The 26,845-nt window shown below is 42.1% G+C and overlaps 1 protein-coding gene across 1 annotated transcript in view; it reads left to right on the top strand.

Moving 5' to 3' along the window:
* The window catches only part of SLC18A1 (solute carrier family 18 member A1), a 64,796-nt gene that overhangs the window by 20,202 nt on the left and 17,749 nt on the right, over positions 1-26,845 (top strand). Inside the window, exons 4-12 of the mRNA XM_006054007.4 lie at positions 1,772-1,986; positions 4,437-4,797; positions 5,397-5,455; positions 10,504-10,587; positions 11,454-11,546; positions 13,829-13,918; positions 14,154-14,197; positions 19,054-19,114; positions 19,196-19,291. Of these exons, the coding sequence (XP_006054069.3) occupies positions 1,863-1,986; positions 4,437-4,797; positions 5,397-5,455; positions 10,504-10,587; positions 11,454-11,546; positions 13,829-13,918; positions 14,154-14,197; positions 19,054-19,114; positions 19,196-19,291 (1,012 nt within the window). The 5' untranslated portion in view covers positions 1,772-1,862. The remainder of the gene's footprint in view (positions 1-1,771; positions 1,987-4,436; positions 4,798-5,396; positions 5,456-10,503; positions 10,588-11,453; positions 11,547-13,828; positions 13,919-14,153; positions 14,198-19,053; positions 19,115-19,195; positions 19,292-26,845) is intronic.

Here is a 26,845-nt window from a genome sequence, read left to right as displayed (position 1 = left end):
AAATGAAGGTTCTTAAATGATTTGCAGGCATTTTCTGCTTATTTCTTAACTTCTGATCTGAAAATTTGGTTCCATGGGCACTCCTCAGTCACTTGGATCTGTAGTGTGGATGGTATTTTTCCTCCAGCCCTTGCCTTAGAACAGAGTAGCTCACTGCTTGGATATTTCCAACATTTGAAGTTGGCTATTGAACCCCGATGATAATCATTTAAAATTATTTATTTCTTATATTATGGAATTAGTTAATTCTAGAATAATTAAGTTATAGAATAACTCAAAAAGAAGATAATTTGTCATTGATTATAATAACTCTTGTGTTGCTCTTGTGTGTGTATCTTTCTATTCTTTTAAAATGGTGTATCTATATTTTTTATATAATTGAGATCAGGCTATAAATACAGTCTAATATCATTTTTTCTTAACATATTAATTATATCTTCTAAATCATCAAAATTATTTGAAAACATTATTTTTGAGAACTATTTATATTCTACCATTGAAATGTATCATTTCTTCACTAACATAAATAGGATTATTTATTTTAAACATTTAATTATTTACTTGAAAATATTTGTATTTCTGATTATTTTCTTAAGATAGGTTTCAAATTAAGGGGAACACAATTTTTTGAGCCTGATATGTTTCTTGACAGTAGTCTATTTCAAACATTATAAAATTGGAATTGTTGATGCTACAACAGAAACAACATAAAAGAAAATGGAATTCTTCCCAGCAACTGTTATTACCTGAAGTTTAACAAAGTACTGTGACTTCTTGCTGATTAAAAAGGTGAAGTCCTAAGTAGAAAATGAATCATCAAAGCTAGGATTTTACTTACACAGAGTAGCACAAATTTCTGAGTGAGCTTAAACAAAAAAATAGGTGTGTTTCTAGTACCACAGAACAAGGAAAGGTGGTGGGGTACTTTCCTGCAAGTTAAAAAAAAAATTGGGGATTTTGTTCTAGTTTGTCACTAATTGTGTGACCTGAGACAAACCTCTTAGCTTCTTGAATCTCAGATTTCTCATCTGTGAGATGAAAAGGCTGGTCGAGGTCAGTGTTTCTCGCTGGCAGCAAAAGTTTTAATAACACTGTGGCACATGGGCTACTTTGGGGTGGTACATAGATGTAGAATATTATTTTTTTGACATAGCACATAAAGTTATGTTTTTAAACAATAGTGTTTCAGCTTTTAAAAGAGTGGCTTTAGAGGAAAAGATTAAGTAAATAACAATACAAGTAGTCCTCAGATATGCCATAAACTATCAAGGTGGTGGGCAAATGTCTGATGTTTGAGAAACACAGAACTCCATGATACTCTATAAAGCCTGCTTAATGTGCAGGGTAAAGTTCCAGATATAAAAAGCTGATAAGCAGTGCTTTCTTGGAAGGCATTCCGGGAATGGGTTATGGAGATGTGTAAGAAGAGAACAGAGACGCGAGCACGGAAAAGTTCAAATACATCTGATTCTTGGGAGTTTGGGATTAGCCAATGCAGACTATTATATACAGGATGGATAAACAAGGCTAGGGAACTATATTCAGTATCCTGTGGTAAACCATAATGGAAAAGAATATGAAAAATAATATATACATAGGTATAACTGAATCACCTTGCTGTACTGCAGAAATTAACCCAACATTGTAAATCAATTATACTTCAAGAAAATATTTTTAAAAAGTGAAAAAAACAAACCAAAACAAATACCATCCTATCACTTGAACTCTTTGTGCTTCTCATTTTAATCATGAGTTTCACTTTTCTGGACAGAATTTCTCCCTTCTTTCTGCAAAGATCTGTAACTATAACAGGATCCTCCCTGAGAACCTGGTGGAGAAGTTGCCCTGGCCCAGCCCTCAGCATGCTCAGGACAGTCTTGGATGCTCCTCAGCGGTTACTGAAGAAGGGGAGAGAATCCCGGAAGCTGGTGCTGCTGGTGGTGTTTGTTGCTCTGCTCCTGGACAACATGCTGCTCACTGTGGTGGGTACGTTTGGGGGTCTTGGTGCTGGGGGTTAATTTGCTGTGTGCCCCAGGGGGCAGCATGTGCCCTGTTAAAACTCTGCAGTGAATGGACTGGAGACTTTTTCCTTTTGTGCTTGAAGACACCAAGATTGCTAGGGATTGGAGCAAACAGCAGGAAATGGAGTCTGAAACTTACCAACCTTTGCTGAAAGACCCCAGAGGTTCAAAGAGAAGGTGATTCAGAGAGTATCTGACCAAATCAAAGAGCCTGACCTGGAGCCAGAACTGGAAATCCTTTTCTTCCTCCCCCTACTCCTTTCCAGGGTGCTAATTATTCCAAAGGCCTCTGGGATAGTGAGTAACTTCTCACTGTGTTGTTTTGTCTGTTCTGTCAAAATAACACACTCTATGCTGTACTTAGTTGCTCAGTCATGTCTGATTCTTTGCTACCCCTTGGACTGTAGTCTGCCAGGCTTCTCTGTCCATGGGGATTCTCTAGGCAAGAATACTGGAGTGGGTTGCCATGCCTTCCTCCAGGGAATCTTCCTGATCCAGGAATCGAACCCGGGTCTCTTGCATTGCAGAATATTGCAGGTGGATTCTTTACCAGCTGAGCTACCAGGGAAGCCCAACATATTCTATGTGGATTTCCAACTCCTTATCCAAATCTTACTTTCCTGTGGCTCATTTCCTCTCAGTTCTTTTTAAGTTGGTAGTATATTAATCTTTACATTTAGTTATGCAGGTATATAAATGGGTGCCAACATATTTCCCCTCGGATAAAATGCATGCATGCATGCTGTGTCGCTTCAGTTGTGTCCGACTCTTTGAGACCTTCTGGACTGTAACCCACTGGGCTCCTCTGTCCTTGATATTTTCCAGGCAAGAATACTGGAGTGGGTTGCCATGCCCTTCTCCAGGGGATCTTCCCCACCCAGGGACTGAAGCCGTGTCTCATTATGTCTCCTGCATTGGCAGGCAGTTCTTTACCACTAGCACCACCTGGGAAGTCCCTTGGGTAAAATAAATGCTTCTAAATAAGAATCTTCTCGAGACAAATTGTAAATCCAGTACAGTCAGTTCTTATTTGTGGTAATTATGCTCTATAAAGTTTCTGTGAACATTGGGTTTATTTATCTATATTCACATTTATTTATGGCTTCACTTGGGGCATGCCGGGTCTTAGTTTCCTGACCAGGGGTCGAACCCATGACCCAGTGAAAGCATAGAGTCTTAGCCACTGGACTACCAGGAAAGTCCCTGAACACTGGACTTAGTCAATTAATATTTAGTTGGTTGCCTGCAATGCAGGAGCCATAGAAGACTCAGGTTCGATCCCTGGGTTGAGAAGAACCCCTGAAGGAGGGCATGGCAACCCACTCCAGTATTCTTGCCTGGAGAATCCTATGGATGGAGGAGTCTGGTAGGCTATAGTCCATAGAGTCGGGCACAACAGAATTGACTTGGTGTACACACATGCATGCATGCATTTAGTCAATTAATATTTTAATAACATAATTGCTCCTTGGGAAAATACACACATATACATGCATACCCCATATAGATTATAATCTTAAATTAAAAAAAATGTTATCTGTCCTGGTAGATTGTATTTTTTTTTTTTTTTTTTTTTTACGAAAGAGATAGTGAGGTTCAGAAGTGTTAAGTGACTTTCCTGAGGCAGCTCCACTAACAGGTGCCGAGTGGATTCAAACTCTGTGCAACTGGCCCCAGAGCTGCACGTTCTTGCCCTGCACTGCTCCTCCCCACCTCATGCTCCGCATATCTGTGTGAGAGTGAAACAAGAAGGCAGAGTCTGCCTTGTTCAGCCTCAGGTGCAAAACTGAACATCTGATGACTCAGTTTTCTGCATGTATGTCTAAGAAAAACCGTACTGGCTCTATGAGCATTGATTTTGGTGATTACAAGTAAATGTTAGCCAGTGAGTGAATGAGCCAATATGGAATCCATGAATAATGAGGACCAGTTGTATGATGGTTGGAATTCAGGCTCTTGAGCTAATAGGATAATTTGTGCAGGCACAGTCTTTTTTTTTTTTTGGCTCACGGGTTCTTCGTTGATGCACCCGGGCTTTCTCTAGTTGTGGTGAGTAGGGGCTACTCTATAGCTGCAGTACATGAGCTTCTTATTGCAATGGGTTCTCTTGTTGCAGAGCACAGGCTCTAGGGCACATGGACCTCAGTAGTTGTGGCACACGTGTTTAGTTGCCCCACAACATGTGGGATCTAAGTTCCTGGACCAGGGATTGAACCCATGTCCTCGGTTGAAAGGTGGGTCCTTAACCACTGGACCACCAGAGAAGTCCTGGCACAGCCTTTGAGTAGACTTCAGATCATGTCACTTAGACATCTCCATGAGCATAAATCTGGATTGCGTGGTAATGTCCCTGAATTAACTAATAGTCAAAAGACAATCTGGCCTTAGCCCTCATGACTTGTACTTCACTTTCAGTGCCCATTGTGCCCACCTACCTCTATGCCATAGAGTTCAAAGACACCAACGGTTCTCGGTACCTCGGCTCTGCCACAACTACCCAGCCTGCCCTCACTCCTGCCTTTTCCACCATCTTCTCCTTCTTTGAAAACAACACCGTGGCTATTGAAGAGAGTGTGCCCAGTGGCATAGCAAGGACAAGTGGCATTTCTGGCACCATCTCCCCTCCAGTCACTGAAGCCATCCCAGCACATGGAAGCAACTGCTTTCAAGCCACAGAATTCCTGAAGGAAGAGAACATATGGGTCGGGGTTCTATTTGCTTCCAAGGCTCTGATGCAACTTCTGGTCAACCCCTTCGTGGGCCCTCTTACCAACAGGTATCTTGATGGGCGCAGTGCCATATAGGGGACTCAGGGACTCAGAAATAGGAGGATGGGCTAAGATATCATAAAGGTGGTTAGAAGGGATAAAGGTGATTACTTGTCTGCATCCCAGGCAGTCAGCTGTTTGGGAAGGACAACACAATATTGGCGTAATGCCACGGGTTTCAGGTTTTCTTTGCAACGTCATGACTGTTGAGTACCAAGAAGAGAACCAGTGAACAGAAGTATTCTATTGGTGTTATTTCAGTGCCCTGGAACATGGTTTAAATGGGGAATGGGAGGAAATAGGGCAAGCCTATTGCAGTCTAGAGTGCTGGCCTCTTAGTACTTCATGGTTGAGATTATTCTGATGTTTCAAAAAGATATGCACTCTGCTTAGGTTCTCTTTTCTGGAAAAGAGGATTTGGGTCCTGGCTGACAGGTAAATTTGCCTGTTTATTTGTATGTATTCATGTGTCATATTCCATCTGTATACCTGCATTCAGAGACACTCAAATAACTACATTTCTGTTCCCAATTACATGAAACAATATAGTGCAAGTATATGGATGGCTACTGGACTTGTATCTCTTTTTTTTTTAATTCCCTTTTAGGATTGGATATCACATCCCCATGTTTGCTGGCTTTGTTATCATGTTTATCTCCACAGTTAGTAAGTAATTTGTTCCCGCTATTCTTCCCTTCATTGATTAACTTTGATTTTATCACATGCATTACAGGGAAGATAGCAGAGTCAAGTTAGCTAATTAGTCATTTGACTAAGTGGCCTATGACACTGATTTAAGTGCTTTATAGTTTTGTTATGAGGACCAGAGCAGTAGAGACAATTTAGTCTGTGTGGCATTTGTATCTGTGCTGTTGTTCAGTTGTATCTGACTCTTTGTGACCCCTTGGGATTATCTCAGAAAGAATCCTGGAGTGGGCTGCCATTTCCTCCTCTAGGGGATCTTCCTGACCCAGGGATCGAACCTGAATCTTCTGCATCTCCTTCCACTGGCAGGTGGATTCTTTACCACTGAGCCAACTGGCAGGCCCGGCATTTGTATATTACACTGCAAAAGAACAGATAGTTCACTTCATTCAGCTGGGAAAAATTGTGAAGGCTGTTTTAATATGTATAATATAGTGTGTGTGTGTGTGTGTGTGTGTGTGTGTGAGTAATCCCTTGAATGAGTTTAGTACAAACCTCGCATCTTTGAGAATAGGTCATAGTATTTTGATTTACAAGGGTAAAGGGCAACTAACAAAAAATCTAAATTGGTCAATAGCAACTGGCAAATTCTAAAAAGTTTACTGCCTTCAAGGAAGGCCATGAAAGGTTATAGATTTAGAAGATAAATTTGCTAAGGAAACAAGAAAGAGAAAGACAAATAGTCTACCCAGCATCAGATAAATGTTCCCAATAAAATGGAGATAAAATGAGAATATTAAGTGAAATAAAATATACCTAGAAATTGACCCTGAAAAAATAAGAAAGAATGAATATGGGGCGAGGGTGAGGGGGTGGGGAGAGGTTAATAAAGGGGAAGGTGGCTTGGTGCCTCTGCTGCCTCTCCTCCAAGTAACACACCCATACTCCCTCTTGTTTCTCTTTTTCAAATTATTTGTTTATTTATTTATTTGTGGCTGTGCTGGGTCTTTGGTGATGTGTGTGGGGTTTCTCTAGTTATGGCGAGTGGGGGCTGCTCTCTAGTTGCAGTGTGAGGGCTTCTCATTGTGGTGGCTTCTCTTGTTTCAGAGCACAGGCTCTAGAGTTCATGGGCTCAGTAATTTTGGTGCAGGGGCTTAGCTGCCCTGAGGCATGTAGGATCCTCCTGGCCCAGAGATGGAACTCATGTCTCCTGTGTTGACAGGCAGATTCTTAACCACTGGACCACCAGGGAAGTCCCTCCCTCTTATGTTTCTTATTACCTTTCTATTACTTTTCTATTTTTCCTATTGTTCCTCCTGAAGTTTCCATCCCTTCCAGCATAGAACTTGACTCTTTTCTACCAGTGCTTAACAGGAACTTTTTTCATTCAGGGCTAGAAGGTACAAAGTGCAGGAGCTCTGTGAGTGAAGTTCTATCTGAGACCGTCAGCCTACTTGCGACATTCTAGTTGAATCACAGAAAATGAAGAGCTTGAAGTTGGAAATCTTTATTGAACTTCTAGGAGCTCAACCTAGGCTGAAAGTGATGAAAGTGAAAGTTGCTCAGACATATCCGACTCTTTGCAACCCCATGGACTATACAGTCCATGGAATTCTCCAGGCCAGAATACTGGAGTGGGTAGCCTTTCCCTTCTCCAGGGGATCTCCCCAACCCAGGGATTGAACCCAGGTTTCCCACATTGCAGGCAGATTCTTTACCAGCTGAGTCACAAGGGAAGCCCAAGAATACTGGAGTGGGTAGCCTATTCCTTCTCCAGTAGATCTTCCTGACCCCAGAATTGAACTGGAGTTTCCTGCATTGCAAGTGGCTATCAGGGAAGCCACTGAGCTATCAGGGAAGCCCCAACCTATGCTAAGCAGTAAATTAACAAGTAATAAGGTGCTCTGTTTCATCAAATGAGATAGATATAATTCATTTCTATGGTGCATATGTATGGTGCCTTGATGGTGAAAAGTCACTGAGGGAATGTAAAGAATGAAAAGATGTGGTTCTACACATCTTGGAGTTCTTGTGGTTCTTGGAGTTCTTAGAACTCCAAGATTTCTTATTTATTTTTGGCTACCTTGAGTCTTCATTGTGGCAAGCAGAATCCTTCATTGTGTTGTGTGGGCTTCTCTCTAGCTGTGGTGCCCGAGCTCCAGAGTGCATGGGCTCTCTAGTTTGCAGCACACGGGCTCTCTAGTTGCGGAGCATGGGTTCAGTCATTGCCACACATGAGTTTAGTTGTCCCAAGGCATGTGGGATCTTAGTTCTCTGACCAAGGATTGAATCCATGTCCCCTTCATTGGAAGGCAGATTCTTTTTTTTTTTTTTTTTTAATAAACTCCATTAATAAAAGATTTATTTATTTATTTATTTACTTTATTTTTGGCTGTTGCTGTGCATGGCCTTTTTCCAGTTGTGGTGGATGGGGGATATTCTCTCAATCTCATCACTGCGGTGGCTTCTCTTGTTGCAGAGCACAGGCTCTAGGCATACGGGCTTCAGCAGTTGTGGTGCATAGGCTTAGTTGCCCTACAGCATGTGGGATCTTTCTGGACCAGGTATCCTATCCATGCCCCCGGCATTGGCAAGTGATTCTTGACCACTGGACCCCAGGGGCTTCCCTGGGCACTTGATGCTTGCCTGGGAGACATGACAAACACGCTGCAAAATAAGATAATGCAGTGTGCTAGTGGATCCCATACTTTTTAGCATAAGGTCCTTGCCTGATTCTCTGACAAGAACTCATGTTTTGAAAGCTTTCTTATCTACCAAACTGTGTGTATTAAGTAATAATTATTATTTCTATGCCATAACCAGTGTTGCTATACTGAGTTGGCCTAACTCTAGCAAACATTTGGTATTTAGGGGATCCTATGTAGCATTCCTTCAGGGTTTTGTCTTTTTTTTTTTTTTTAAGTATTTATTTATTTTATTTTTGGCTGGACTGGGTCTTCGTTGCTGCTCTGGCTTTTCTCCAGCTGCAGTGAGGGGGCTATTCTTCATTGCAGTGCTCAGGCTTCTTATGGCTGTGGCTTCTGCTGTGGAGCACAGGCTCTAGGCGCGCAGGCTCAGTAGTTTCGGCTCCAGGGCTCTAAAGCACAGGCTCTATAGTTGTGGCTTTCCGGCTTAGTTGCCCCACAGCAAGTGGAATTTTCCTGGACTAGAGACTGAACCCATGTTCCCTGCATTGGCAGGCAGATTCTTACCCACTGTGTCACCAGGGAAGTCCCCTTCAGGGTTTTTAAATACTAAATGAGGTTGCTGATGCCCATCACTCTCCCTAAGGGTCCCTAGCTGGAAAACAAACAATGTAATTAGGAGTTCAATGGTGGCCTGTGTTAGGGGTGCAAAATTACTTTGGTCTTCCTAAACAGGGGGGACTAACCACCCAGTTTGCCTGGGATTGAGGGGCTTCCCAGGATGTGAGACTTGATTTTAAAACCTCAAAGGTCCTAAAGGCTTCCCTGGTGGTCCAGTGCTTAGGACTCCATGCTGCCACTGCAAGGGGCACAGGTTCAATTCCCTGGTTGGGGAACTAAGGTCCCACATATTGTGAGGTGTGGCCAAAAAAATAAAATAAGATAAAGTAGTTTTATTTTCGGTTTTTTAAAGAATCTCCATACTGATCTCCATAGTGGCTGCAACAATTTACATTCCCACCTACAATGCAAGAGGATTCCCTTTTCTTCACTCCCTCTCCAGCCTTAATTGTTTGTAGATTTTTTGATGATGGTCATTCTAACCAGTGTGAGGTGATACCTCATTGAAGTTTTGATCTTCATTTCTTTAATAATTAGTGATGTTGATCATCTTTTCACATGCCTCTTGACCTAGATGGGTGGAATGGGTGGGTGCAAAGGAGGTCCAAGAAGGAGGAAATATATGTGTGTGTGTGTGTGTGTGTGTGTGTGTGTGTATCTGATTGACTTCATTGTACAGCAGAAACTAGCACAACATTGTAAAGCAGCAACTATACACCAATAAAATAAATAAATAAAAATAAAATAAAATCATGAAGGTCCTGGGCAAACAGGGATGAGTTGGTCTAACTATTCTCAGAGGACACAGGGGTAACAGACCTTGAACAGATTGAAATCAGAAAGCCTGGGAGAGATCATTGAAAATGTGGCCAGGAGAGGCCAATCATTTGCATGTTTGGGAGACGGTGCGATCGTGTGGGGAAGTAATGGGGGAAGATTATAAGCACAGCCATTGTAATGAATGGGCAAAGGGGTTCAACGTTGCTGATGCAACGTTTTGGAAGCAAGTCTTCTCCCTTTCTGTGGTGTTGTCTTAGAATCTGGGATAGGACATGTCTGGACTCATCAACCTTACCTCCAACACTCTGTAATTTAGTCTCTGATAACATACTCCTGTTTGGCTCTCAGTTTCATGTGTGCTTGTTAGTCTCTAGTAGACTGCATCTCTTCAAGGGCATGAACTGGGTGGTCTCTTTGTTTCACGTTGCTGCAGAGTCCAGCACAGCTGCATGGTCAGTATTACTTAATAAATACTCACTGATCTGACTTGGCTAAAAGATTTTCCAATATGAGGGGAAGGATCCGATTGAATCACAAGATAGTCTTGTCTACCCAATACCCATGGACCTTCGAGTACACATAGCTTTTGTCTCCCACTCCAGATGACCCAATAGGACCCAGCTATGGCAAAGATCAAATCAGGTTGTTGCATATAGAGAATCCAAAAGTAGAGTCTAGGGACTAGTTCTCAGTCCAGGGCATAGGGTTACATGTTCAGCCCTGACTCCAGTGGGCAGGATGTTGGGCTTTAAGCAGGAAATGTGGGCACCCAGCTTTCTGCCCACCATGTGGTGCATCAGTTTATGCTTCTTTGGTTTCTCAGTCTTCATGTCAATTATAATGCAGTCCTAATTAAGGGAGAGGATTAGAAAAGCAGCTCTGAAAACAGAGAGCAGTAATCCCTCTGTATTAAAACATGAGCATAATGGCTCATGTCTGTAATATCAGGAGCCCATCTACTGGTGGCCAGACCATCAAAGGCCATTTGCTAACTGGGGAATTCTTGCTATTCTCTTTGCCCAGTGTTTGCCTTTTCTGGTACCTATACTCTGCTTTTTGTGGCCCGAACTCTTCAAGGCATTGGATCTTCATTTTCATCGGTTGCAGGTAATGCTGACATCTTAAACACACACACATTTCTTACCATCTCTTACTATTAATACCTTCAGACCCTATACAATTTATATGAAGAAATTAAGGAAACTACTATCAGAAAATGCAGAAATTGTGATTCAAAAACAAGATAATTATAGAGTTGCTGGCAGGGCCTGTAAATCCCTAAGCCTGATGTAACTTTCTCTGGTAATATTTAGGTTGAGTTAGCTCAGGTCAGACCAAGCCCAAGGCAAAAGGTGCAGTCGGCAAGATTTTAATTTAATGCCACTTTGTGGTCTTTTCTCTGTTCCCCTTTTAATGTTTTATAGAAACAGTAATATTGATACTATTGGTAACAACATCCCAGTTTGCAAAGTATTATCAAATACATGATTTCATGTAACCCTATGAAGTAGAGATTTTATGCCATTGTACATGTCAGTAAATGGAAGTAAGAGCCCAGCCCACACTCTCTCCCAGGTGCTTTCATACTCTTCCATGGGCACCTTCATCGAATAGAGCAGTGTTCTGTGTCCATGGGTTTTCCTTCCCTTGACCTACTCCCTATCCATGGATTCAGGGAAATGTACCAGGAAATGATAAAGTGATATGAAATACAGGATCATTGGATAATGGTATTCTGCATTCAGAGACTTTTGCACTTCCAATAATATTCTGAGCAGAAGGGGTGAGTCATGTGAGCATTTGGGGGACCCTTGGGGACAGTATGTGTAAAATACTATGAGTTAGGTTCTGTAAAACCCTTCCAATTGAAATTCTAGTTAAGATGACTCCTGGAGATATAATAGGGCCGAGACCAAGGACTCCGTGAGAGTGGCAGAGACAGTATGCTAATTCTGTTGCCTTTCTCCTTTCAGGTCTTGGGATGCTGGCCTGTGTCTACACTGATGACCACGAGAGAGGGCGGGCCATGGGAATTGCCTTGGGGGGCCTGGCCTTGGGAGTGCTGGGTGAGTGGCACCTGGGAGATATCTCCAGGAGGCAGGTATTTCTAAGGTCTTTAAGGAAACAGTATTTTCCTTCCTTCTCTGTCCAACCATGTTTTGATTCCTTCTGAAATTCTGCCCAGGGAAAGCAGAATCTCTTTCCCTTTAAGAAGCTGAATAGCTCATAAGGGGCTGGGAATGGTCCAGACACCTAGTCTACTCAAGGAAGTAAATCTTCACATGTTAGCAGCTGCTGCCTCATCTCTGCTTCCATATATGGCCAGTGCTTTCAACTGGGGACCATGCTATTTGCCAGATTTTGTGCTAAATATATACATAATCTTTTTTAAATCCTCACCACCACAGTGTGAAGGAGGAATGATTGTCCCCATTACACAGATGAGGATTAGAAAGGTTCACAGCCATCCAAGGTCACACGGCCAAGAAATGCCAGAGCCAGAATACGGACTCAGATTTTCTAGGCTCGAATCCAAAGCTCCAAACCCTAAGGTTATACTTTCTTTGAGGTTCATTCAAAATCTAGTTTACTCGATTAGTCCAACAAGACACAAACTTTTACTGAGTACATATTATATACCCTGTGTTGTTGCTTAGTCTCCAAGTTGTGTCCAACTCTGTGACCCCATGGACTGTAGCACTCCAGGCTTCCCTGTCCTTTGCTATCTCCCTGAGTTTACTCAAACTCATGTCCATTGAGTCAGTGATACCATCCAACCATCGCATCCTCTGTCACCTCTTTTCTTGCCCTCAGTCTTTCCTGGGGCATTATGTACATGCCAAGTACAGTGCTAGCACACAGGGCATATAGCTCAGAAGTCTCACATGTGGTTCCTGCCCTCTAAGAGGTTTGCAAGCTAATTGAGAAGAAGACACCAAGCATCTCTCCCCTGGCCCTACTCTGTACCCCCATGGTGAGGACAGGGAACCAAAGTTCTACTCTGTGTTAGTATCCGCTTCCCCAAACATCCAAGCTAAAACTTGGGTGCCTCCTTGTCTCCTTTATCACCTTTCACTCCCAAATGAATAAGCCCACTATATCCTCCTTGCTCAAGACCAGTTCCTCTTCACATCTCACTTAGAACATGGCATCAGCTGCCTGCATAATCTGTATGTTGCCTCCTTCCTCCAAGGTGCCTCCAGAAGAAGCTTCCTCTATGCCCAGAGCTTGTGGTCCTCCCCCACCAGAAAAGCACTGGTGCTTCTCTCTTGCCCACAAGACCAAATACATGCTTTATTTGCATACATGGAGCCCTTGGCTCTTCAGTCTTAACCTTCCCCACTCTCCTGTCTCCCAAACACTCTTATTTTAGTAACAGAGTTGTTGTTGTTTAGTTGCTAAGTTGTGTCTGACACTTTGTGACCCCATGGACTGTAGCCCACAAGGCTCCTCTGTCCATGGGATTCTCCAGGCAAGTATACTGGAGTGTGTTGCATTTCCTTCTCCAGGGGATCTTCCTGACCCAAGTATTGAACTCGCATCTCCTGCATTGGCAGGTGGATTCTTTACCGCTGAGCCACCAGAAGTTTCCCACTCTCTGGTCTCCCAAATACTCCTATGCTAGTGACAGGGAGTTTCTTACATTGCTTCTTGATCCACACTTCTTTTTTCTGACACCTCTGTGTTTTTCATACATGCTTTATGTTCACCTGTATTAACTACTTAACAAAGCCCCGATGACCACTTGAACTCACTCTACTGTGATTACATGGGCTTCCCAGCTGGTGCTAGTGGTAAACAACCCACCTGCCAATGCAGGAGATGTGGATTTGATCCCTGGGTTGGGAAGATCCCCTGGAGAAGGAAATACAACCCATTATATTGTTCTTGCCTGGAGAATCCCACGGACAGAGGAGCCTGTTGGGCTACAGTCCATAGGGTCACAAAGAGTCAGACATGACTGAAGCAACTGAACCACATATGCACTATGATTACTTGGCACTTTGCAGATGGAAACTTTACTTTTCTTTCCCCAGTTTTTAAAATTTTTAATTATTATTTTTCATTATTGGAGTATAATTTCTTTACATGGAACCTTTACTTTTCATCATGTTCTAATTATTTGGGTCACCCCCACCCGGTGCCTACTCACACATTTCTTCCACTAGAAACTGAACCCCTTGAAAGCAGGTCTTCTTCATCTCTGAATCCTCAGAGGCTCATGTTCTCCTGCAGGGCTCAGCCCCTTACAGGCCCTCATGAAGTGCTCACTGGATGAACATGAATGGGTCATGCTCCCTGGGAACTGGTCCTAACCTCTGGAATCCATGGCTGTTTTCCTTTTCAGTAGGGGCTCCCTTTGGAAGTGTGACATATGTGTTTTTGGGGAAGACTGTACCCTTCCTCATCTTGGCCTTCCTGGCTCTTCTGGATGGAGGTGAGTCACCATAAGAGGCACCAGACAGGTGAGAGTCAGGTTGGAAATGGATTATGCTGTGGTGTCCGGGTAGACATGTCTGGGTGGATTGGGGGCTGCCCCATTGTAAGAAAGAGGGAAGCAGCTCAGGGAATGAGCTCTGTAAGGAGCAGAGTAATGACAACGTGGCCATCATTGGATCTTCCAACTAGTAAGTGGACACACTGAACTAGTTCTCTCTCTCTTCCTTTCTTAGCACTCCAACTCTGCATCCTACAGCCTTCTAAAGTCTCTCCTGAGGTGAGTGAATACCAAGCTCCATTGCTGATAGAGAGAGAATGGCTGAGTGCAGTGACCCAGGCTTGCCTGGACCATCCCTATTAAGCCACAAGGAGAAATGGGAGTGGAGCTGGAGAAAGCTAGAACTGTCCTGGATTCCCAAGACGGTCATATTTAGGATCGTGTAGGGGAGGGGGAGGAAGTCTGGCTTGATATTGGACCAAGATGGGGGAAGGGCCTTATAAAGAGTCAGAGAAACCTTTGACGATGATGACCACTACTACTGAGTCATATATAGTAATTCAGAACCAGGATGACAATGACATTGGGACCTGAGTATTCATAGTTATAACATCTTGACGTCTCAGAAGTAAAGAGGACCTTGGAGGCCATCCGAACAACATTTCCCCCCAGAGCAGCCTTACAGACTGTCATTCTGTAGCAGTTAAAATCAGAGTTGGTCTTTATCTGACTCCAAGACAGAGATGGCTCTGAGACATTCATGTCAGACCATGAAGAGAGATAAGAAAGTACAGACAATATGGGAAAGTTTGATCCAAAGACCTTGATTTTGTAGCCAAGTCAGACAGTACTGTTGGTATCCTTTTGTATCCATTCAGCCAGTCTTTGTCTTTTGGTTGGGGTATTCAACCCATTTATGTTTAAGGTAATTATTGATAAGTATGATCCTGTTGCCATTTACTTTATTGTTTTGGGTTCGAGTTTATACTCTGTTTTTTTGTCTCCTGTCTGCTGCTGCTGCTAAGTCGCTTCAGTCGTGTCTGACTCTGTGCGACCCCATAGACAGCATCCCACCAGGCTCCCCCGTCCCTGGGATTCTCCAGGCAAGAACACTGGAGTGGGTTGCCATTTCCTTCTCCAATGCATGAAAGTGAAAAGTGAAAGTGAAGTCGCTCAGTCGTGCCCAACTCTTAGCGACCCCATGGACTGCAGCCTACCAGGCTCCTCCGTCCATGGGATTCTCCAGACAAGAGTACTGGCGTGGGATGCCATTGCCTTCTCTGGTCTAGAGAATATCCTTTAGCATTTGTTGGAGAGCTGGTTTTGTGGTGCTGAATTCTCTCAGCTTTTGCTTGTCTGTAAAGCTTTTGATTTCTCCACGCTACTTGTGATTGGTGTCTGAAGTGGGGTTCAGTCTGTGGGGTCCACACCGTGAAAGTGAAAGTGTTAGTTGCTCAGTCATGTCTGAGTCTTTGCAACACCTGAGACTGTAGACTGCTAGAGTCCTCTATCCGTGGAATTCCACAGGCAAGAATACCGGAATGGGTTTCCATTCCTTTCTCCAGGGATCTTCTTGACCCACGGTTTGAACCTGGGTTTCCTGCATTGCAGGCAAGTAATTAGTGTTGGAATTGAATTGAATTGTCAGGACACTCAGTTGGTCCAGAGAACTGGAGAATTCCTTGGTATGAAAGCCCCACCCCTGTGGTATCAAAAGTATGACTAGAGAAATGATTGCCTTTTAGTACTTTTTTGAATAATTTTGATTTTTGGATGGTAATGTTCTACATATTTTAAAAAAGTGTTTCCTTTTCTGGCTGGCATACCATTGTATGCATTCCATGTTTTATGCTATCTTCTATGTTTGAGCATTTCAGTAATTTCTAATATTTTGCAGATATGAATAGTGGTGCAGTTAATAATCTTGTGAAAGTGAAAGTCATTCAGTCATGTCCGACTCTTTGCGACCCCATGGACTATACAGTCCATGGAATTCTCCAGGCTAGAATACTGGAGTGGGTAGCCTTTTCCTCCTCCAAGAGATCTTCCCAACCCAGGGATCAAACCCACGTCTCCCGCATTGCAGGCAGATTCTTTACCAGCTGAGCCACAAGGGAAGCCAAGAATACTGGAGTGGATAGCCTATCCTTTCTCTAGCGGATTTCCCAACCCAGGAATCAAACTGGAATCTCCTGCAGGAGGATTCTTTACCAACTGAGCTATTAGGGAAGCCCAATAATCTTGTCAGTTCAGTTCAGTTCAGTCGCTCCGTTGCGTCTGACTCTTTGCAACCCCATGAATCGCAGCACCCAGGCCTCCCTGTCCATCACCAACTCTCGGAGTTCACCCAGACTCATGTGCATCGAGTCGGTGATGCCATCCAGCCCTCTCATCCTCTGTCATCCCCTTCTCCTCCTGCCCCCAAATCCCTCCCAGCATCAGGGTCTTTTCCAATGAGTCAACTCTTTGCATGAGGTGGCCAAAGTATTGGAGTTTCAACCTCAGCATCAGTCATTCCAATGAACACCCAGGACTGGTCTCCTTTAGGATGGACTGGTTGGATCTCCTTGCAGTTCAAGGGACTCGCAAAAGTCTTCTCCAACACCACAGTTCAAAAGCGTCAATTCTTCAGTGCTCAGCTTTCTTTACAGTCCAACTCTCACATCCATACATGACTACTGGAAAAACCATAGCCTTGACTACACAGACCTTTGTTGGCAAAGTAATATCACTGCTTTTTAATATGCTATCTAAGTTGGTCATAACTTTCCTTCCAAGGAGTAAACGTCTTTTAATTTCATGGCTGCAATCACCATCTGCAATGATTTTGGAGCCCAAAAAATAAAGTCTGACACTGTTTCCACTGTTTCCCCATCTATTTCCCATGAAGTGATGGGACCAGATGCCATGATCTTCATTTTCTGAATGTTGAGGTTTAAACCAACTTTTTCACTCTCCTCTTTCACATTCATCAAGAGGCTTTTTAGTTCCTCTTCACTTTCTGCCATGAGGGTGGTATCATCTGCATATCTGAGGTTATTGATATTTCTCCCGGAAATATTGATTCCAGCTTGTGCTTCTTCCAGCCCAGCATTTCTCATGATGTACTCTGCATATAAGTTAAATAAGCAGGGTGACAATATACAGGCTTGATGTACTCCTTTTCCTATTTGGAACCAGTCTGTTGTTCCATGTCCAGTTCTAACTGTTGTTTCCTGACCTGCATACAGGTTTCTCAAGAGGCAGGTCAGGTGGTCTGATATTCCCATCTCTTTCAGAATTTTCCACAGTTTATTGTGATCCACAGTTAAAGGCTTTGGCATAGTCAATAAAGCAGAAATAGATGTTTTTCTGGAATTCTCTTGCTTTTTCAATGATCCAGCAGGTGTTGGCAGTTTGATCTCTGGTTCCTCTGCCTTTTCTAAAACCAGCTTGAACATCTGGAATTTCAGTGTTCACATATTGCTGATAATCTCGTATATATGCATTTTTCAAAAATTGGAGGTAATCTTTAGAGTAAATTTCAAAAAGTAAGATTGTTGAGTCAACAGGTTTATTGAACTTCTTTAGGTACATTTTATGATTTAGATCTTCCTCTTTACTTTGAATTATATATGGGAGAGGGCATGATCTTTTTAGTTGTAGTATCTCTGAATAGTATAATCCATCCCTGTGTGTATGCAGAAAGGGTTATCATATCAAAACTATTAAACCTATTTATCAAGTCAACCATTAAGCTAAGGTAATTGATTTACAATGTTGTGTTAGTTTCAAGTTTACAGTAAAGTGAAACAGTTATACATATACATATATCCACTCTTTTTTAGATTCTTTTCCCATGTAGGTCATTACAGAGTATTGAGTAGACTTTCCTATGGTATACAGTAGGTCCTTATTAGTTATCTATTTTATATATAGTAGTGTATATGTGTTGCTCTCAATCTCCCAGTTGATTTCTCCCCCACCCCTTATACCCTGGTAACCATAAGTTTGTTTTCTACATTTGTAACTGCATTTCTGTTTTGTAGATAGCTTCATTTGTACCCTTTTTTAGATTCTACATGTGAGTGGTATCATATGGTATTTGTCTTTCTCTTTTTAACTTCACTTAGTCTGACAATCTCTAGGTCCATCCATATTGCCACAAATGGCATCATTTCATTCCCTTTTATGGCTGAGTAATATTCTATTGTGTATATATGTACCACATATTCTTTATCCATTCTTCTGCTGATGGACGTGTAGGTTGATTCCATGTACTGGCCATTGTAAATAGTGCTGAGATGAACACTGGAGTAAATAAACTACTAAATCAAGATAGAAAGTGGTAAATACCATGGATTAGGACATAGTGCTTAGGAAGTTTAAGAGAGAAAAGTTCCAGCTACTGAGTTAGGGAACACTGTGGATAAGAAGGGGCCATTTAAGCTTGACATTGATGAATGCCTGAGGTTTGGACCTATTGGAAAAAGGAGGAAGGGAGTTTAGGGAAAGGTAACCATGATGACCAAAGGCTTGCTGGTATGCTTGGAAGGGAAGTAGATGACTAAATTTAGCTGGAATGGAGTTTTTTGAAGGACAAGCCTGTTATAATTGGACATTCAGGCTGACATTTTAATCTATATGTTCAGGCTTCTTTGATAATGCCAGTCCAGTATGGTTCCGCATTGTCAGAACAAAGCATTCAGAAGGCCTGAGCAGCTCTGTGAGTTGTCACCTCTGGGCTCACTTCTGGAACTCAGTGATTTGCCTGTGGTTCTCCCTGGATAAATGTCAGTGCTGGGGAGATCAGTGGAGGGGCTAGGCGTCCAGACACCTGTTGCCCAGTGGCAGCCTTTCTGACAACACATTCAGGTCTGGTTGGTGGTCATTTGAAGGCAGGACTTAACGTCTGGAATATGTTGTCCCACCCTTTGTGACTGCCTTTCACACAGGGGCCATGTGGTTGCCACCAGCTCACTCTGTGACACTGGGTACATCACTTCTCCTTCTGTGACCTGTGGGTGGCTGATCTCTGCAGTAAGGGAGCTGATGTAGGTGGTCTCTAAGGTCCTGCCTGTATGCTCTCGGATTCTGTGAAACAGGAGAGGCATGTACACTGTATAGATGAAGTTTTTCATTTTCCGTGTTCACAGAGTGCCAAGGGGACTCCACTCCTCACGCTTCTCAGAGACCCTTATATCCTGGTGGCTGCAGGTAAGCTGACATTGCCTTCCTTTAGGAGGGAGGGTCTGAGCTTCAGGACTGCCTTGGGGGCTCACTGGACTGTCTCCCCAGGCTCCATCTGCCTTGCCAACATGGGGGTGGCCATGCTGGAGCCCACACTGCCTATCTGGATGCTGCAGACTATGTGTGCTCCTGAGTGGCAGCTAGGTAAGTGACCTAGGTCCTCAACATGAATTTTGGCAGAGGTATGGGCCAGAGACCCTTTCTGAGGTCATCAGTAAGCATCATCAGGGCCAGATCTTGAGAGTCATAGAGGGACAGCATTCTTCCCTCATCAAATTATCTCTCCTGTCTGCATCTGTGAGTCTGGCCTGATTGGGTAGGCAGTTCCTTCAAGAAGCAGTCCCCAGTACACAGAATGGGAGGGCTTGACAGGGGTGATGGAGGGGCACCTCACCTAGCTGTATGGATGAATGACTGCTCGTCAGATGACCTTGGCTTTTCCTTTCTGCTCCATTAATTTGCTGTGCAAACTTGTGCAAATCATGTCAGCTTTCTGAGCTTCACTTTCCTATCACTAAAATGGCTATCAGAGTACTAAGAGTTCAGAGGGTAAATCTGACCCTGATGCTGGGAAAGATTGAAGGCAAAAGAAGAGGGCGGCAGAGGATGTGATGGTTGGATGGCATCACTGACTCAGTGGACATGAATTTGGGCAAACTCCAGGAGATAGTAAGGGACAAGGAGGCTTGGCGTGCTGCAGTCCATGGGGTCACAAAGAGTTGGACACGACTTAGCGACTGAACAACTGAGGAATAAGTGACATAATCTGTGAAAATGCTTTTTACCTGTAGAATATTAGCAAGTACCACCATCACCATCATTGATATTGAGCTTGCCAAAAAGTTCGTTTGGGTTTTTCTGTGTTATGGAAAAACCCAAATGGACTTTTTGACCAATCTTACAGTTTCATCTTTCCCACTCACTGTCCCCCAGATTACCCTTTTTTTTTTTTTTTTTTTTTTTTTTTTTACCTCTAGAAAGCTGCTAATGGAGTACACTGTACTGTGAGGGGGGCCTCCAGCCTCCTCTGCTCCACGGACAGATGTCCTCATGAGTCATCTGAGGGAGGAGGCCCTGGATCTTTCCAGGAAGCCTAAGGAAAGGCAACAGAGAAGGTTATGTGCAAATCGCTCAGTCACTGCTGGGAGGAGCGCTTATGTGGCCAGAGGGGGAACTGATAAGGACCTGATATAGCTTAATGTGCAATGACAAGCACTAAATCTAATTTTTTAGGGGGCCATGCTAAGCAAGGCTCCCAGCTGCACTCTTAGCACCAAATTGGATTTTTCCAAGCTGCAGCTGCCTCTGACCATGACAGTTAATTGAGTTGGTGCTCAATGCAAATAAACATCCCCTGCCCCAAGATGCTTGGGCTCTTGGGCAGATGGGCCACCAACCATAGCTCAGAATGGGCCCTCCCCAGCCCTTCTTCACCCCACAGGAATATTAAAAGCAAACTAGCCATCAGTCAGTAACTGGTGAATTGCTGACTTTGGGTTTATTTGTAATCACCCTGACAGTTTCTGTTAGGGTGCACTGTTTCTGCTCAGGATACAAAGAAACAGAGAGAGAGGCTGGTGAGACCCGATGAAGTGCACAGGCTTGATGTCGGACAGTGCCTTGTGCAGGCAAGGCTGCAGTAGAAAGTGCTCAGGAGAGTGAGTGAGAGACTGAGCAGGTCTTGTCCTCCACCATCCCTTACAACTTTCTTCAGTGCCCTCTGCATCTGTAAGTCTAAATACAGAGGTTCTCACCTGGACAGTGTATTAAAATTCAGATTGCAGTTCCCTTCCAAGAATTCAGTAGAAACAAGTTGCATTCCTGGTAAGTTTCCTGATGATGCTGATATGGCGTCAGTGACCACACAGAAAAAGACTGCTCTCCATGCAGACCCCTCTCCAAGTTGTTGGGAGGAACAATTTGTAGCCTGTGGCTGAACACTCTCCAAGTGGCCCGCTGTGTGTCCACTACTCTCACCCGGTGGAGGAAAAAGCTCGGGCTTTGAAAATATGCCCACCTGCGTTGAAATCCTGACTCGACCACTTACTGGGTGTGTCCTTGGATAAGTTACTTAATGTCTTCAAACTCCACTTTTTTTTTTTTCATTTGTAAAAATGGAGGCACTTTTCTGGTTGTTTTCAGGGTTAAATAGACATGTATTCTAAGGGCTTCCCAGCTGGCGCTAGTGGTAAAGAATCTGCCTGCCAATGCAGGAGACACAAGAGATTCGTCAATCCCTGGGTTGGGAAGACTCCCTGGATTGGGAAGACACCCTGGAGTAAGAAACAGCAACCAGCTCCAGTATTCTAGCCTTGAAAATCCCATAGACAGAGGAGCCTGGAAGGCTACAGTTCATGGGGCCGCAAAGAGTTGGACACGACTTAGTGCGCACACACACATATTCTAAAGGCATTAACATGGCACTTGGGATACAGTATATACTCAGGAAATAAAACCCATTTCTGTTTTTATCATTGTTTTTGTTGAAATCACTTTAGCAGTCACAGCTATGTGTAATCCCCAACCCTTGAAGATATGCTGTGAAATATAATATATCGTAGACATACAGTATGGAACACCTCATTTGCACAAAATGCTACTGAATTGCCAGTTACACTCAGATCCTAAAGAACAAGCCACCTTGGATGAGGAAAACATCATTCAGGAAATCCCACGTCACTTGAAACGATGTCAAGGAGTTGGATCTAGCAGGCCTGTGCTCTTCCTGCTGGTGCCCATTTCCAGATATGAGGTAAACAGTTGAGTGGTTGTTGTTGTTTAACTGCTAAATCATGTCTGACTCTTTTGTGATCCCTGACTGTAACCCGCTAGGCTTCTCTGTCTATGGGATTTCCCAGGCAAGAATACTGGAGTGGGTTGCTGTTTCCTTCTCCAGGGGATCTCCCTGATCCAGGGATCAAACCCAAATTTCCTGGATTGGCAGGCAGGTTCTTTATCACTGAGCTACCTGGGAAGCCTCAAACAATTGGGTAGCTATACCATTAATCTTTTTTTTTTAAAGCAATGAAACATAAATACATGGTTACATGGTTACAGTTTGAAACAGATTGCCACCTGCACAGATAGACTAGACAAATATATTAAGGTGCGTTTTGCCTCTAGTCCATAGAAGAGGATATTAAAAGCAAACAAGACATCAGCCAGTAACTGGTGAATTATTGACTTTCGGTTTATTTGTAATCATCATGACAGTTTCTATTAGACAGCACTGTTTCCTCTCCATACAGAGAGATAGAGGGAAGCTAGTAAGACTGAAGGAAACTCATCCTGCTGATTCCATGCAGCTCTTTATGCCAGAGCCATCTGTGCTGCCACACTGCTGCTGTGGGTGGAGGAAGCACCTGCCATCAGAGGGAGAAGGTCTGGGTTCAAGTCTTGAGCGTGCTACCCACTGGTTATGGTGGTGCTGGTTAAGGATGATACTCAGGGGGGCACTTACTCTGTTCCAGGAGCCTTGCCAAATGGTTGTTTTATGTTAATGGTCACTTATGCCTGATTACTAGCCCGTCTGGTAGGAATTATTATTCTCATATTTCAGAGATATCTTGATCTGAACTCCCAAATCCTGAGCCCTCTGGAAGTCTCTACCATAGGCAAGTGTCCCTATTTGTTGGGGTCCTTTAATGGACCGGAACCTGGTGGTCTGGAGTCGATGATAAGAAAGTGAAAGAGAGAGCTGGAGGGAGGGAGAGAGAGAGAGAGAAAGAAAGACACGGGGACCGAAGCTCTGATGGAGCAAAGGTGCTTTAATGATCTTTCTGTGAGCATATATAGGCTCTTGTACAAGAAATTTCTTTTGACAATGATAAAGATCAGAAAACCAAACATACAGCAACCGTTACCAAGGGAACAAGGGATTAATAATGGTCACCGGCTCAGGAGACAATCCATACCTCAAGAAAGAGGATCGAGACTAAGCAGTTTTGTCGTAAAGAGAATGTTTACTGAAGGAGATTCAAGCCTGTCTCACATAATGACCTCAGTTTTGGAAGCAGCTTGCTGTTCCACTGATAAGGAACAGAGGACTTATGAGAAACAGCACGTAGGAATCCTCCTGTTAAACACTCCCTGATAATTCCCCCTTATTTATTTATAATATTTGTAAAAAGTGTTCTGACCATTAGAGTTTGTTTAGTTTTAACAATTTTTGCATGAAGGTAATGGTAGATGACAAATATAATTGTCGAGACAATCACCAAAATTACAGTTCCAGACCCGATGCTGTGAGTAATGCTTTGAAACCATCCGCGTGGGTCTAGCCCAGATAATTGATCAGCTAGTTGTTCAGCTAAAGTTTCCAAATTAGTGGAAGAGGGCAGATTATTAGAAAAGGTTTCAAAAATTTCTTTTTGTAATAATTGTACATTCAGAAAGGCATTATCATGTACGTTTTGTAAATGAAATTTGATTTGTTCCCAGTTGTAGGCACTATTATTGAATTGAACAGGAGTAACACAAAATTGAGTAGAATTCCAATCACATTTTAGCATCACCTGTTTTTGTACATCTGTTAATTGATCTCCAATCCATTTGACGGCTGTTTTTAGTTCCTGTATTTCATCTTGAATATCCTCATCTATCTGAGCCTGAGTGGCCCACATAGTATGAGCATCTTTAGTCCAATTTTGGATAAAACTATGTGTTTGAATTGAGGTTTGTAAAACAACACCAGTGACGGCAGCAGTGGTGCAAATAGCTATTAACCCCAAAATGCCAAGAATCAGCCATCCAGTGAATCGTTTAGATCGCTGGAGCAATTTAGTAAGTAACCAGGAAGCAAGTCCAGCCATGGGATCTTCTTCCCAGGGCTGCTGGAGATTTATTGGTAACCACAGACTATGTCAAGATCGAAGAATCAAAAGGGATTCATTTCTTAAGGAAACAGAAGAGTTAAGACAAGTATATAATTTGCAATTTATACAAGTTACAGAACGTAAAGTTTTATTGAATTGTAAATTTCCTATAGCTACAACAAAAGGAAGTGGAACACAGGCTTGTATGAAATATGATTGATTATAGTGAAAGGAATAATTACTATGACTATGATTGGTCCCTGTGAAATGTCCAGTCTAAGTCCCAAGTTCTTCGGTGCTCGAAGCAAGGTTCCAGATGTCCCATTGTTTAGGCCCAATCTGTTTATCGAGGACGATTTGAGGTCGAGAAGGTGTCATTTCGCCGTCAAGCCAGCCAAGGAGTCCTTTTCATGGAAGTGCTTCATTGAACTGTTGGTAATCTTCTATGCTACCTGAGTAGCATAGTCACATATAGTGCTGCCGATATCATCTGAGCACTTAGATACCCACATACCATGGGGTCCCCAATCAACAATGGTGTAAATGGCCATAAACATTAATTTCCCTGATTTAGCTTGACATTTATCTCAATAAACAGGAGTGTATTTAAAGTCTTTATAAGTAAACCCCTTACATTTTAACTTTTCCTAGAGTTTTGGTAGTATTGACATGGTTTTTATAAAAGGACTGGGCAGTAAACAGTCCAAGCAATGTGTAGAAGTTCCTTTTTGGGGGGGGCAGGACGAAAACCCATGATTGTCGACTAACATTAATACATAATTTTGTTGGGCCCATGCATAAAGGAAGGATTTTATAGCCTAGAGAAATGTTAATTAGTTTTCCTTCTTTCTCAGGATGAGAGGGCCCCTCCAAGCTCCATGGAGGGGGCATATGTGTTGAGTGATTAGTGGATGTGATTGGTCCTATATCTGTTTATTCTATAACCTACAATAAAAAGGGGGTGTTAGGCCCCCTCATAAGCCCAATAAGTGTGATCAATCAAGTCAGCCTGAGCAGGGGAACAAAAGCAAGCAAAGCAAGCATCGTGACAAAAATATTTTCAGGATTCCACGGCATTCCCTATTGAGAAATCAGGTTTTCAGCTTGATTAATAAGGGTTTTTATCTGTCCCCAAGTAGGGAGATCATAAGGTCGATGACGTCAAGTGTGGCGTTTTTTGGAAATTTTTGAAGCCGCCATGGCTTATACTGGAATTTCTTCCTCCTGGGGTTTTTGTTGTTTCGTCTCTAGTTTGAATGTTGGGGGCCCGCTTAGGTCGAATCTTCTGAAGAGGAAGCCATGTGAGTTCGTTGGATCCATCTGGAGAAATAGAAGCATTTCCCTTTCCCTGTAAGATTAGTTTCCTAGATTTCCATTGATTAGTTAACCCGTCTTGATATCAAATGGGCAGAGGAAGGGAAGTGTCCTTCAATGTCTTCAAATGTTTTTCTGCTTTGTCAAAATATCTCCTTGCGGTAAGTTTAAAAAATTTAAAACAAAGCTATATTAACAATAGTTATGGACTTAAAGAATATATTGCTTTGGAATCTAGTAAAGTCTGCTCTGGATAAGGAAGATAAAAGTGTTCATGTTCCTGTGTATTCCCCCGTATTTAATTTTTTATTTGTAGTCTCAGTGTGTAATGTGTTTGTTTAACTATGCCTTGTGTTTGTGTGTTATAAGGAATGTCTGTAGTCTGTTTAATAGAGAATGAATGTAAAAATTATTTGAACTGCTTAGAAATATAGGCAGGGTCATTGTCTGTTTTTATAGAATTAGGTGTTCTCATTATTGCAAAGTAAGGTAACAGGTGGGTTATAACATGTCGTGTAGTTTCACCTCGGAGAGGTGTGGCCCATATAAAAGAATTTGTATAGATCGAGACAGGTAAGAAGGAAGAGGAAGAGAGTTCAGGGCAATGAGTTACATCCGTTTGACATAAGATTCTCTTTCATTTGTCATAAACCTTTTTTATATTTTTGTATTCATCATTTTATCTGCCATTTCTTATATCTTTATTAAAAGCATATATCTTACTTTTCTTTAGCAACTATGTAGTGTCTTGTATATTAGCATTTTATAGATTGGTGAATATATTTATTATATTATATATTATAATATATATTTATTTTCTATATATATTTATATATATATTTATTAATAGTCTAAAATCTCTAGTTTTTCTGTAAGAAAAACTTTTTGTAAGAGGAAGTTAGTGTTCAGTAATTAATGTTTTAAAATCTTACTTTATTTGCAAATGACCTAGCAATTTAATAAACTTTTATCATTTAGTTTAGTACAATTCTAGAAATTTAAGTTACCCCAATTCTAAGAGATTATTTTTAGATAGACATTTTTTAAAATATAATTATTTTTAATAGGGTTTATCTAAAAGTTTTCATCTCATTTATATATTTCTATATATATATAAAGAGTTACTTTTTTGTTGACAAATTTAATTTTACCTTAAACCTAGGCATAATAAAAGTATTATACAATGTTGATGACTTATGACATGTCTTAATTAGATTAGCAAATAATTATATTTATATTTAAATAAACATTATATTTAATATTGAATATTTTTTCAGTTCATGTGAACTTGAATTTAAATAGAGCTCATTAACTGCATATTATCCAAAAACAAAGACATACATTGAGACATAGATAATTTTAGATAGACAGACAGACATAGTTTTCCTCTTGAAATTTAAAATATCTTTTTGATATATATATATATATATATATATATATATTTTTTTTTTTTTTTTTTTTTTCCCCTGAGTTCCACCAATTTGTTTATGGCTGGAGTCACAGATAGAGTGGGCTGTGTATCCCAAGGACATGATAAGAGTTAATTTTAGGTTTTTTCTTAGGCCTGTTT

This window comes from Bubalus bubalis, chromosome 3 (genome assembly GCF_019923935.1).
Source record: "Bubalus bubalis isolate 160015118507 breed Murrah chromosome 3, NDDB_SH_1, whole genome shotgun sequence".
Classification (NCBI taxonomy): domain Eukaryota; kingdom Metazoa; phylum Chordata; class Mammalia; order Artiodactyla; family Bovidae; genus Bubalus; species Bubalus bubalis.
Note: the sequence above shows the minus strand (reverse complement) of the source record. Positions and strands in the feature narration are given on the sequence as shown.